Raw genomic sequence first — 13,203 nt, 5'->3', positions numbered from 1 at the left:
CAGTCCAGCCCCCCACAAGGTCTGAGGGACAGTGGACTGGCCCCCTGCTGAAAAGGTTTGCTGACCCCTGTTCTTGACTGTTGAACCCACTATTGGGTCTTACCAGCAGCAGGAAGAAGCTGACAGGCATTGAGCTGGCTGCAAGTAGGAAGACAGGCTGAAGGGGCCTGGTTGGGGAATGCTGAAGTCGGTGGGACAGTGGCCCCATTTACCCTAATGGACCCACCTTTCACTGGAGATACCAGAGATCTAATTTAAACCGGGACTTTCTGTACACAAAACATGTGTTCTACCACATAGCTATGGGTCCTCTTGCCAACATATTTAGTCATCGACTACAGGCTCCACCTGGCAAGCCCTTATTCCCCTGCTCCTTGCCTGCAGTCTGAACTAGTTCAGCTATGGATACATCTCATGGCGCTGCTGACTTTGTGTTTTGTCCCTGGCTAAGGGCCAAGCCTAACAATTATATTCTGTGCAACAACTGCACAGTTGTTATTCATCTGTTGTTTTGCAGGATCCAGATGTTTTCCCTCAAGTTCGTGCCCCTGTTCTGTGGAAGTTTTGTTCTCCCCAGCAGCACTCAGGTTGCAATATTTTGCTGCCTGGAAAATACAGATTTCCCTGTGCATTTATACCCATGCATCAGCATATTTCTGAATTCCAGATGCTCTGCATATGAATTTTCCAGAAGCATCTGCTTGCCAATGTGAAAAAGAATTCAAGACTAGACTGACCTCTGGTCTGATCCAGAAGGATTATCATATAATATGTTCTTATCCTTAAAAATCCGTACAAGATTATGAAAGGAACTTAATGCCTCTTTCTCCGTCTCATCTAACTTAACACTACTGCTTTGTTAGAATGCTTGGCTTAAGCTTTAATAAAGCCAACATATTTAGCTATGTGTGTTCTGCTTTTAGAAAATAGTTTTGGTTAGCATTTCTTTCATCTGCCAAGTATTACATTTCTTTCCCTTTTCCCTTTCCCATAAAATTGGGACATATTGTACGTCTGCTGATGTCCAAGTCCTGGCTATCCTTTAGCTACACCAGTTAGAATAAGGAATACAGTCAACAGCTCCATTTTTTTATCTGTTTAAAGTAAACCACAGATGCATGTCTATCAAGAAAATCTGCATTCTTCGACTGTCCCTTTTCACCAGGGACAGTCACAATTATATGTTTCCTACTTCTGGCAAAGTACTAAGCTGCTAGAGTTCCCAGCACTCTTGACAAACTAGAGTTCCCGGGATTATTTGGGGGAAGCCAATACTGTTGAAGTGGTATAAGCATGCTTTAGGTGGATTTATTTATTCATTTATTTTATTAAATGAAATGTATACACTACTTGAAAAAACACCACAAAGCCATTTACAAAAAGATAAAGCAATAAAATCAAGAGAAATTTACAACAGTTAAAAACATACAAAAGTCAAAGTACGAAAACAGGTTAAAATTCACATCAACTTTCCAGGTAGGCTAGTCTAAACAAGAATGTTTTTAGCAGGGGCCAGCAATAATACAGTGTAGGCACCTAAAAGGTAAAGGTAAAGGTACCCCTGCCCATACGGGCCAGTCTTGACAGACTCTAGGGTTGTGCGCCCATCTCACTCAAGAGGCCGGGGGCCAGCGCTGTCCGAAGACACTTCCGGGTCACGTGGCCAGCGTGACATCGCTGCTCTGGCGAGCCAGAGCCGCACACGGAAACGCCGTTTACCTTCCCGCTAGTAAGCGGTCCCTATTTATCTACTTGCACCCAAGAGTGCTTTCGAACTGCTAGGTTGGCAGGCGCTGGGACCGAATGACGGGAGCGCACCCCGCCGCAGGGATTCGAACCGCCGACCTTTCGATCGGCAAGCCCTAGGCGCTGAGGCTTTTACCCACAGCGCCACCCACGTCCCACATTCAGGATTGGCACAGTCCATAAATATCCATTTGCAACAGACTTAACAATAAAACTTACAATGGCTTATAATAAGAGTAAACATTAACACTATAGGTTACAGAATATCAGAACAAAGATACAGAAAGAAAAAGTGAGTGAGACCCAGGCTCCTCCTGGCTTGACTATAATAGTCCAAGAAAAAAGCACACCAAGAACTCAGGCCTGAGTTCTTGGTGTGCTTTTTTCTTGATATATTTAATAACAAGAACTCCAACTTATTTAACCTGACTATAATAGTCAGCACGACCTTGACCTAGGCCTCACTCCTGGTGGGTATGTCCGCATTACAGCTTACTCCACATCCACTACACTCCCACTGGTAATTTTTGAAGCTACATTCACACTACGTTAGCCATAGTCCATACCAATCTTGTAGTTTATTGACAAATACTGCGGTCTGATGTGTTTGTTTTTTTTCAAACCAGCTTCAATCCAATAAGAAAATTGCATGCAGTATAAGTGATGAGAACATACCCTAACAGTCATCATTGTGCAGGAAAAAAATGAATGCACAAACACAGATGACAGTTAAATGAACAGGAGTTCCAGGGGGGTTTCAGGGATGCAGAAACCAAAAAGATCATACATGATGGATGAAGACGTCCCACCAGCCTCTGATGAGAACAACTCTGTGCAAAGGAAGCTTGAAACTCACCCGAGTGGATGTGACCTTTGACACTTTGTTGGAGATCCCTGATTTCTCCTGGGCTCCGTCTCTCCTTCCTCTACTCTACTACCATTCCCATAATTCTCTAGGAAGAGAGAATGGGTTTTAAACCTGCTTAAGTCCACAGAAGATGATTGAGAAGAATGCCAAGCCTGAAAACATTAAAAATTTGTTCACCTTGCATAAGTCAATGACATGGTTAGCTATATACAATTCCAGTGCAATTTCATTTTTTCCTTTTTGATCATCTCCCTTCCTAATTTATTTCATGTCACATTCTGTGAGCTTGTGTGACTTCCCAGTTAAAATTAAAAAGGGGGGAAGGGGCAAAAGACTAGCAGCAAGCCTAATTTGCCAAATAAGATTGGATCGCTACGAAGGAAATAAAATACCCCTTTCCGTTCCAGGCTTTATAAAGCCTATCTAATAATGGAAAACGGTTTGCTAAGATTGTGAATGGCTTTTGTGTCTTCAAAATGCAGTCATTAGTTTCTGGCCATTAGCAACTGTCAATAATACTTAGCATTTATATTATAGTCCATTCCAAGTGTCCCAAGTGCCTCTCATACATTATGTCCGTAATCCTTCAAACAGCCCAATGCCATTAACATCTTCCTCCTCCACATATTATGCTCCTCTCAGTGATGTAATTCAGGCTAATATTTTCTGGAAGAGGACAAACAGAGAATGTTGTCGTGACTTTCCCTACCCTCAGGTTTTATAGGTATTTTTGATAATGTGTTTCAATAGCCAGCTGTGTGTAGGCGCATTATCTGGTCATTTGAATCACCCCAAGGCCAGACATTATCAACTGGTCAAGACAAGAAGGCTCTGGACACATTGCCGACTTAAAACACAGCTATATTTTTCTTTTGCTCAATTTGGATTGAAGTTATAATAACTAAGAAGATGAAAGATGAAAAAAAAACTTTTTAAATAATTCCAGTGGCACCTTTAAGGTCAACTAAATATAAGCTTTCAAGGTATGAGCTTTTGTGTGTAATACACATTTCGTCAGATACTCTGAAGCAGAAGTCGCTTCAACCTTATGACTGTTGATGACTGTTATGGCAGTCGGTTCCACAGGGAAGGGCAAAGGATTTTTAAAAGGGATAGATGACCAAAATTAGCCTTAGTATGTATAATGGGACATGAATCCAATTTATCTATTCAGACCAGGCCTCTCCATAGTTTTTAGTTTGGTAATGAGTTGTAATTTAGCAACTTCTCTTTCAAGTGTATTTCTAAAATGCTTTTGCAATAAGACAGCTACTTTAAGATCTTGTATAGATTGTCCTGGGAGATTGAAGAGTTCTCCTATTAGTTTCTCTGTTTTGTGATTCCTAATCATAGCTGTCAACTTCCCCCCTTTTTAAGGGAAATCCTATTCGGAATAAGGGAATTTCCCTTTAAAGAAAGGGAAATGTTGACAGCTATGTTCCTGATGTCAGATTTATGCCCATTTATCCTTCCCAAAAGGGACGCGGGTAGCGCTGTGGGTTAAACCACAGAGCCTAGAGCTTGCCTATCAGAAGGTTGGCAGTTCGAATCCCCACGACGGGGTGAGCTCCCGTTGCTCGGTCCCTGCTCCTGCCAACCTAGCAGTTCAAAAGCACGCCAAAGTGCAAGTAGATAAATAGGTACTGCTCCGGCGGGAAGGTAAACGGCGTTTTCGTGCGCTGCTCTGGTTTGCCAGAAGCAGCTTAGTCCTGCTGGCCACATGACCTGGAAGCTGTATGCCGGCTCCCTTGGCCAATAAAGCGAGATGAGCACCGCAACCCCAGAGTTGGCCGCAACTGGACCTAATGGTCCGGGGTCCCTTTACCTTTTATCCTTCCCAAACTATTGGTGGGAGTGCACCGGATGCAGCGTAAATTGCAGGTCTCATCAGTGCTGCACATTTTAAAATCCCAATTGGGTTTAAATATACTGGGAAAGGGTCCTCCATCTTGCCCATACTTTAGTCTCAAGCTACTCATGGACATAACTGCAAGAAGAAACCTAGTACAGAATGTATGGGGCCTGGTAGGGGAAAACAAGGAGCATAATAAGATGCAGAAGATGAGGGAGAGCCAACAAAGGCATCTGGAAATGGGCTTGGTCATGGTTAAAGTAGCAGCTGAGAATAATAGATAGCAATGACAGTTCTTTGGATTGTCTGATTGCAGGCAAGTGAGTGCATGGAAGGTTCCTGAGCTTGTTACAGTAGCATCTTCACATTTTCTGAGTTGTTGGCCACCCGTACATTCTAGCTAACAACTCTGTTTCGGAGAGGGGGGTGGAATCTAAGTTGTTTCAGCCTTCATGCAGCTTTCCGCCTCCAGCACTGAAATGTCCTCCTCTTTTTCAGAGCTTCAAGTTTCATAGACCTTTGCAGTTGCCCACAGAACTGTGCTGCTCAGATGCAACACACATGACCCATCAATCCCCATTAGGATGATTCATGCCGAACAAGTCTTCACTTGGATAGTTTACTACATGGATATAATCTTTTATCATGTGGTGGATGTTTGTCGTATTATGTGGTGATTCAGTTAGGGTTTTTGTCCTTAGGTCATGAGTTTTGCTGTGGTGTCTGCAACATGCTGGTTCAAAATCCTGGTCAAGTCCGTACAGTACTTGTAATCCTAAGTACAGTCAGGAGTAAGTTGAACTGAAATCAATACAGCTTACTCTCAGGTAAGCAGGGCTAAGAATGGAGCCTTAGATGGGAAAGCCAGACACAGTTCAAATCCCTGCTCAACCATGAAGCTCCCTTTGAAACTATAGGTTTCTACACCATACATTTAAAGCTCATGACTTCTCCCAGAGAATCTTGGGAATTGTATGTCTGTGAAGAATAAACTTCAATTCCGGGATTCTTTGTGGGAAACCATGTGCTCTAAATGCTCTCACAATGTAGGGTTGCCATATTTTGAAGAGCAAAAAAAGGGACACATTTGCCGACTTTTCACTATGGACCTCTCTGATGACTCTTTTTACGTACCCATGAGAAAAGGACATGTCCTGGAAAAAGAGGACATATGGCAACCCTATGACTTAATGATGGTATGGATGTGACCATGTTTGCTTGCCTGCATGCATACATATTGGACATGCAGACACAGGGGTCTGTGATGATCCACTGAGGGGGGCTCATTGCCCTGCCCCACTCATCAATGATCAGTCTTAAGAGCAGGGAGGGGTGATTTACATCTTCATTATTGGGCACCAGAGCTACCCATACATCCCCCCCCCCCCGCTACCACCAAAAATTAGTCAAATCTTGAAAGGAAGGAATTTACTTAGAGGAGCAGGGATTAGTCATCCATGCCATAGAGCATGGACATATGGAAAAAGCTGTTCTGTTAGGTATTGGGGGAAATAGTGAGGTAAAGATGAGCTCCAGGAATCACAAGCATATCCACCCAGTTGTGTTCCATCTTCACTGGCTGTCAATGCACATCAGGCTTTGAGTCAAGGTGCTAATGCTTAACTATGAAACCTTGTGACGACTAAAGTCCCACACATCTCAGAAAATCTCTCCTTATGCATCAACTCTAAGGCTGTATACACATTACTGACTCAAACCACAGCTAGCTTGTTCTTTTTTCCTTTTTTTAATAATAATTTTTATTGGTTTTACAATTTAGTTTTACATTCTCAAATAAGAAAAATACAGCCCAAAAGTATAGAATTCTCTGAATTCTCAGACTTCCATCCTCCCTTTCGAGGGGTCCACTAGTGATAATTTTCAGTGCATATCATATTATGCTCCATACTGTATATCCATAAATCTTTATTTTCTCCTTTTGGTTTTTTAAGATTGCATTATTTCAATCCCGCTAACGTTTTTAACTATTTACAGTGTTCTGTCAAATATATTACAATTTTTTCCCAGTCTTTGTCAAAGTTTTTATCATCCTTATTCCTGATTTTCAGTCATTTTGGCCATCTCAGCATAGTCAGGTCGTGTTTTTTTCCAACTTGGGTCAAAGCTGCTTTGCAGGGAAATGCATCAAAACGTAGAATTTGATTAAAAATGAAAGGATAGACGTGGGTTGTGTTCAATGTCATGTGTGTACACCATTTCTCAAACCAGCGAAACTTATGAGGAACGGTATGTTTAGCCATGGAAAAGAGGAGACTGGGAGGAGATATGTAAAGGACTGACACATGGAAGACAGAGGAAACTTGTTTTCTCTTTCTCAGGAGGGTAGGACCTGAACTTTAAGATACAAGAAAGGAGATTCCGACTAAACATCAGGGAGAACTTTTTGACATTAAGAGCCATCTTACAGTGGAAAGGAGGTTTGAGGACATTCTACTATGAGTTGGTGGATCTTGCTGGTGAAGACAGGCGAATTATTGCTGCTGACTGAGGTGGCTGAGTGTGTCACACTCTTTTGAGTCAGGACCACTGTAGATTTTGGCCATCTGTCATGGATTCTCCAGTTGAGATTCCTGCATTGCAGGAGATTGGACCAGATGATCCCATGAAAAGGTACCAATATTATGTTTTACCAATAAAAGAAAAAAACACTGCAATAAATTCAACCCCGCTTCCTCCATAATCCCTCATGAGCCACGTCATCATCGCTTTGAATGCGGTAATTCCTGCAGGTGCTTGTGTACTTCGCCTAGAGTCCAAAGTAAAGGGCGGGTTGCCAGCAGAACAATATGGGAGGCAAGCCAGGCACGTATGGCGACAGGCCCATCTTTCCCCCTTTTTGGCGGGAATATACCGAGGCCGAGATTTTCCCTCAAGCCCTGCGACGGTTACGAGTTCACCCCACCCGCCCACTCGTTCAGACCGTTGGTGACCGTTACCGATTAAAAAGAGAAGGCGGGGGGGGGCGGGGGAGGAAAGAGCGCGTCGCGCGGCAACTCCCGACCGATTTCGTCACCGCGTTCCTGCTTGTTACGCGGGAGAGGGGCGGAGGCAAGAAAGACGCATTGCCGCGGGGTGGGTGCGGGGAGGCGGGCCGGGCGGCGAGGGGGAAGAGCGGCGGCGGCGATGGAATGTCACGTGGCAGGGGCGGAGGGGGTGTGGCCCTAATTTTTTTAAAGAGCATGTCACGTGGCTAGGCGGGGGGAGGGCGGGCGGGCGATAGAAGGGAGGGTGGGGAGAGAGAGAAAAAGAGTAAGAGCGTCACGTGATGCCGGAGGCCCGGAAAGCTCTGAGGTGGAGCTGAGCGTCTCCTCCGTCCGCCATTTTCCTGCGGCGACCAGCTGTGCATGTGTGCGTGAGGGAAGGAGAAGGGAGGCTTACGGTGGTGGTGGTGGCGGCGGCGGCCGAGCGGCAGGCCGCGCTAGTGGTCGAGGCCGAGGAGGCGGGGAAGGAGGAGGAGGAGGAAAGAGGAAGGAGGAGAAGCCTCTTCCCGGGTGACAGGCCCGGCCCTTCCGAAGGCGGAGCGCTGCCAGGCGTCCTCAGCGGCCGCGGCGGCGTTGTTGAGTCCAGCCGGGACCGCCCTCCTTTCCTCCCTCCCTCCCTCCTTCCTTCCTTCTCCTTCTCCTCCTCCTTTCCCCGTCCCTGCTTCGCCAGCCTGGTTGAGGAATAGCAGCGGCAGCGGAGTGTCTCTGAATCCGGCACCGCCATGTCTGGGCAGAGCCTGACCGACCGCATCACGGCGGCGCAGCACAGCGTGACCGGCTCGGCCGTGTCCAAGACCGTCTGCAAGGCCACCACGCACGAGGTGATGGGCCCCAAGAAGAAGCACCTGGACTGTGAGTCGAGACGGACTTCTCTTCGCTCTCTCTCTCTCTCTCTCCCCGCTTCTCCCCCCCCCCCCCCGCCCCGACCTTCGCCATTCTCGCTGTCGCCTTCTCTGCCCTCCCCACCAACCTCCCCGAGCAGCTCGCTGCCCGTCCAGGCCCGGTTTTATTCGCCGGCCAAATACTGTACTTGGATTGCAGTTCCTGTGCTTTGCTACAATATCTCAACGTAGGAACGAACACCCCCCCTTTTTTTCTACTCCCACTTTTCCACCATCCCCTCTGAAATGAGAGATGAAACGAGACGGCCCCCTGTTCTGGTTTTTACTCATTTCATTTATTTAGCCTATTAGATGCTTGGTTTCCAAACGACATACATACGTATAATATATATATATATGCACACACACACATATGTGCTTGTGTGTATGTGTGTGTATAGATAGATAGATAGTACCTACCATATATACACACAAACACTCACTCTACCATAAGGGAATAAAAAGGAGATCATATGGTACATTAATATACCGTGTAACATGACACTTAAGAAATGTGTTCAGCACAGCATCACCCCCCCCCCCCAGTTTTAATTTTTACTTTTTTTCTATGAAGCTTTATACCCCTCTTTTCCCACAGTGTTTGACACCCTTTCGTCTTAAATTAAAGAACCTGTTACCTCACAGTGTGATTGTGGGCAGTTACTTTAGAATATACGTGTAATTGGTTTAGAAAGGAAGGGTCTATCAGTGGCTTTTAGCCGAATGGTTGCTGGCACACAAAAGTGGGGAATGGTGATTGTCTTCATGCAGACTTCCTGGACTAGATTGGATTTTGGTTGGACCTAGTAAGACACATGTTGTGTTCTTCAACTTTGGTCCCCAATCTTTCAGTGGTTTTCTACTGTGTCATCTCTTAAAACGTTTTTGATCTGTTGGGAATCAAATCATTGCATTCTCTTGATACCCCCCCCCCAAAAAAAAGTACAGTGTCTACTGTAACCATGCCAAACCATTGAATTGTTAGTTGATCTCCTCCAGATGTTTAACCAGTGCAACTTCAATATTAGTACCATTTTAGCCTATTGAAAAAGTATAAGGATTAATGATTTAATTAGCTACAGCTGCTGCTTGTTTCCTGGCTAGTTTATTTTTCTTCCTATTCTAATGGTTTGTCAGAAACAGTATAGCTGCTGCTGATAGTAACAATAATAACTCATTTACTGAATTGGTTAACTATTAGACTAATCTACCAATCAAACCAATTAAAGTTTCAGTACAACCATTATCCTTAGGCATTTTTTTCCAGTGTGACACTGAGTAGTTCACCACTTCCTTTATGAAACTTGCCTTTGTTATTTGATATGCTACATCTTTCCCTTGGCACTGTAATCTTCCTCCTAACTGATAAATGAAGCACACCTCCTGATATTTGAATTGTCTCAAACCTGCCTTCATTCTCCTGACAGTCTCTGTATATGTAATTTGAGCTTGTCTCCCTTACCTTGTTACTTATTTCAGGTTTCTCTTTCCATTGTACCCCTTGTCTAGTGTATAAATCAGGGATAGCGAACCTGTAGCCTTCCAGATGTTACTGGATCACACTTCCTATCATTTGTGGTCATTGGCCATGCTGACTGGGCTGATGGGAACTGATCCAACAACTTCTGAGGAGTCATTTCTCATTCCTGCTATAGAACGTGACTTTGGGTGCAACCACTTACTACTACTTCTGTGGCCTAGCTGCTCATCTTCAGGAAATTCTGCTTAGAAGAGGAACTGACACCATCTACTTCTGCATTGAAGTTACATTGTATCAAGATTTTAAATGTTGAAGTACATAAGTAGTGCAATTGTATCTTTAGCTTTGACAGCTTTCTGAGAATAAAAGTTTTCCAAGTTGCAGTTTAGAAAAATAACAACCTTCTTGCCAGGGCTGCTTGCAGAAAATTCTCAGAATGTTTGAGTTTTGCAGACTGTATATGTCTAAGTGGACATGTATGTCTCTGTACATACATGAGAGATATCACCAGTAGTTGGGAGCCTCTTAAATTGATTCTTCTGTACCCCGGTTGAAGTGAGAAAGGTTTGGGGAAATGACTGCTTAGAAGTTGGAATGATGTTTATGCCGTCTTGGCACCTTTTGTTAAAGCTTGAAATATGGTCATGTTAATCTATTGCGACCAAATAAACACTTAAGCACTTGAGGGTCCAGCTGTGGGATCCACTGTTCATCTTCAAATGTCTCCATACTCAAGCAGCTTAATAAGGGACTACTAGCTTGTGACCCTTCAGATGTTCTTGCACCTGAGCTTCCATCATCCCTGACCTTTGGTCATGCAGGCTAAAGGAAATAGGAGCAGGAATTCTGTAACATCTTGAGGGTTACAGGTTAGCCACCCCTGAAAATTTGTAACCATCCATTTTGCAGGGTAGATTGAGGCAATGGAATTTCACTTTGAGTCTGGCACCTCACCCATTGATAATTCTGGCTGCCTCTAATGTGAGATCCCCAAGGAAAAAGCTAATATGTAGTATCCCCAAAGGCATCCCTGCAAGCATCTTCTTTGTATTCCTTGCCTATCGTAGTTTCATAAAGTTGTGAATGCCACTTTAAGGTACTTAGTTCCTCTTTTGAGGGTCCTGTCATTTGTTTCATTTCCTACTTTGTAATATGATGGAGATGTCTATGCACTTTTTAAGTTACAAGTTTGCATAGTGAAAATAAGTTTGAAGTCTTCTGCTTCTTAATGGGTGTGTGGGCTCAGTATTGAAGTAAGTGGGTTGCATGTGACTGATGGGAATCTTAACATTATGAAGCTCTTTAATAGTCTGATATCACCAGGCTTTGAGCAGCACCATAATGGAAGTAAGTTTTAATTCTGCTGTATTATCAGGACTGTTGTATTTTGTATGTTTATGAAATTGTCCTGTGAATGTAGAACCTGATAGTGGGTGCAAATTTTGGTACCCACTTTGAGGTTTTTTTTTAAAAAAGGCAAGCTTTCTGTGCTCAAGTTGCAACCAACCACTTGGGAAACATACTTCATATGATGCTTTATCCTATGATGCCTATTCCTTACTTCATGCATTCTCCATTACAGGTAATTGACCACAAACTCCATGTTCTTTTATTCTATTTTCCCCTGATTCCTTGTTCATTAACACCCCCCCCCCCCAGATTCTTATGAAAAAGAGTGCTTATGTGAAAATATATTAGTTTCACTATTTAGGGGTTTTTTTTGGCAGTTTAAAAAATATATAATACATAGTCAGAATTACCATTGACATTAAAGGCTGATGGAACAGCTTGGAGAGGTTCCATGCATGCTCTTACATTTGGTTTGAGAAGATTTTTTAATGCGCATCTGAACAGCAGGTGCATGATATGTTCTTTGAAATTTTCCTGTAGAAATCTCCTGATGGCAGATGAAAACAAACAACCTTATCTGCCTAGAAGAGTGATCTGCAGCTGTAGAGAGTTCCAGCTGGTTTCTTATCACTTGTCCTACAGATGTTTCAAAGCCTGGTCTCTGCTTTAAAGCTTTGAGGGGGGGGGGGTTAGCTTGCTGCACCCTGCCAGTTTTAGAAGCAGAGGACAAATTGTTGGGTTTATGTTTGACAAGCAGGTAGAGTACTCAAGTTTGTGGTTCTGCTTTGGAAAGATTGCACTAACACAGGCTTCCTCAAACTTGGCCCTCCAGATGTTTTGAGACTGCAATTCCCATCATCCCTGACCACTGGTCCCGCCAGCTAGGGATCATGGGAGTTGTAGGCCAAAACATCTGGGGGGGGGGCGAGTTTGAGGAAGCCTGCACTAACAGCTGTAGGTGTTGCATGCCATAAACTCTTTGGGAAGACCTGGTGGCTTAAATCTTGTTCATATGCAGTGGCATAGTATGGGGGAGCACAGGGACTGTTGCCCTGGGCACAATGCCACTGTGTTGCAGTGGTCCCGAAAGTGTTGCATGGCTGGAAAGGAGGTGGCTTTCTTTCCAATTCCTCCACAGCTGGGATGGATCACCAAATCAGATCCATGTCCTTTGCTTACAGATGCTGTGTACCACATGCTTCTCGCACAATTGCTGGCATTGCTGGAGCACCCAGTGGGAACAAAGGTGGCCACATGAGCCTTGATTGGCAGTGTGTTGGCTCCTGGGTTGGACTGGCAGAGCTTCTTGTGAGTGCACTATGGAGAGCTGAAGTGGCTGGTGCAGGGTGAGTTGTGGCGCCTGAGGAGCTCTAGTTGAGCGGGTTGAGTCTGCATCCAGCACTTCCTGGGGAAGCCTGTACCTCAGAGTTTATGCTAAAAATGGGGGAGGAAGACCCATGGCAACATGCTATCCCCCTTCCCCAATTTTGCACCTTGCTCTGGGTGCTGGCAACCCACGCTGTGCCACTGTTCATATGTAAGGTCTGAGCACTATATGTGATATTGGAAAGAAAATTTCAGCCGTGTCACATTCTTATGAGATGGTGGGAGAATGGCTACGCTTTCTCCTTAGCATGTAATTTTACTGACTCACTATTAATTCATGAATGTGATGATGTTGTACTCTGCTTGTGGCTATACTGTAGCTTTCATTGCTTAGAACAGCCTTTCTCATCCTGGTGATACTGATGCTTTTGACCACAGTTATCACCTTCCTGGACCATTGGCCATACTTTCTGGAGCTGATGGGAGTTGTAATCTCAGAAATCCTGGGAGGCAACAGGTTGGGGGAGGCTGGTTTATAGTTATCTGGGGAGAGCTGGCAGATGGTTCTGTCTTCCTTTACAGAGTTGGAAGTGGAGGAGGAAGATTTAGTCTTTTTTTTACACTGAAGTGTGTCATAGCAACTTCCAAAGGAAGTAGATTTCCTTTAATCTCCTTTAGACTATCTTAGAAAACTTGTT

The 13,203-nt window shown here is 44.3% G+C and overlaps 1 protein-coding gene across 15 annotated transcripts in view; it reads left to right on the top strand.

The window, feature by feature from the left end:
- The first annotated feature begins 7,553 nt into the window (after nucleotides 1–7,553).
- Nucleotides 7,554–13,203, top strand: part of PICALM (phosphatidylinositol binding clathrin assembly protein) — a 63,930-nt gene continuing 58,280 nt past the window's right edge. For 6 of the 15 annotated variants that reach the window (XM_083436426.1, XM_083436423.1, XM_083436431.1 and 3 more), the window contains exon 1: nucleotides 7,719–8,320. In XM_083436426.1, coding sequence (XP_083292552.1) covers nucleotides 8,191–8,320 — 130 coding nt within the window. In that variant the 5' untranslated portion in view covers nucleotides 7,719–8,190. Of the gene's footprint in view, nucleotides 8,321–13,203 lie in introns of all 15 variants that reach the window. The other 9 variants (XM_083436425.1, XM_083436422.1, XM_083436433.1 and 6 more) reach the window with 5 other exon arrangements.

This window comes from Podarcis tiliguerta (genome assembly GCF_965153285.1).
Source record: "Podarcis tiliguerta genome assembly, chromosome: 4".
In the NCBI taxonomy this organism is placed as follows: domain Eukaryota; kingdom Metazoa; phylum Chordata; class Lepidosauria; order Squamata; family Lacertidae; genus Podarcis; species Podarcis tiliguerta.
Note: the sequence above shows the minus strand (reverse complement) of the source record. Positions and strands in the feature narration are given on the sequence as shown.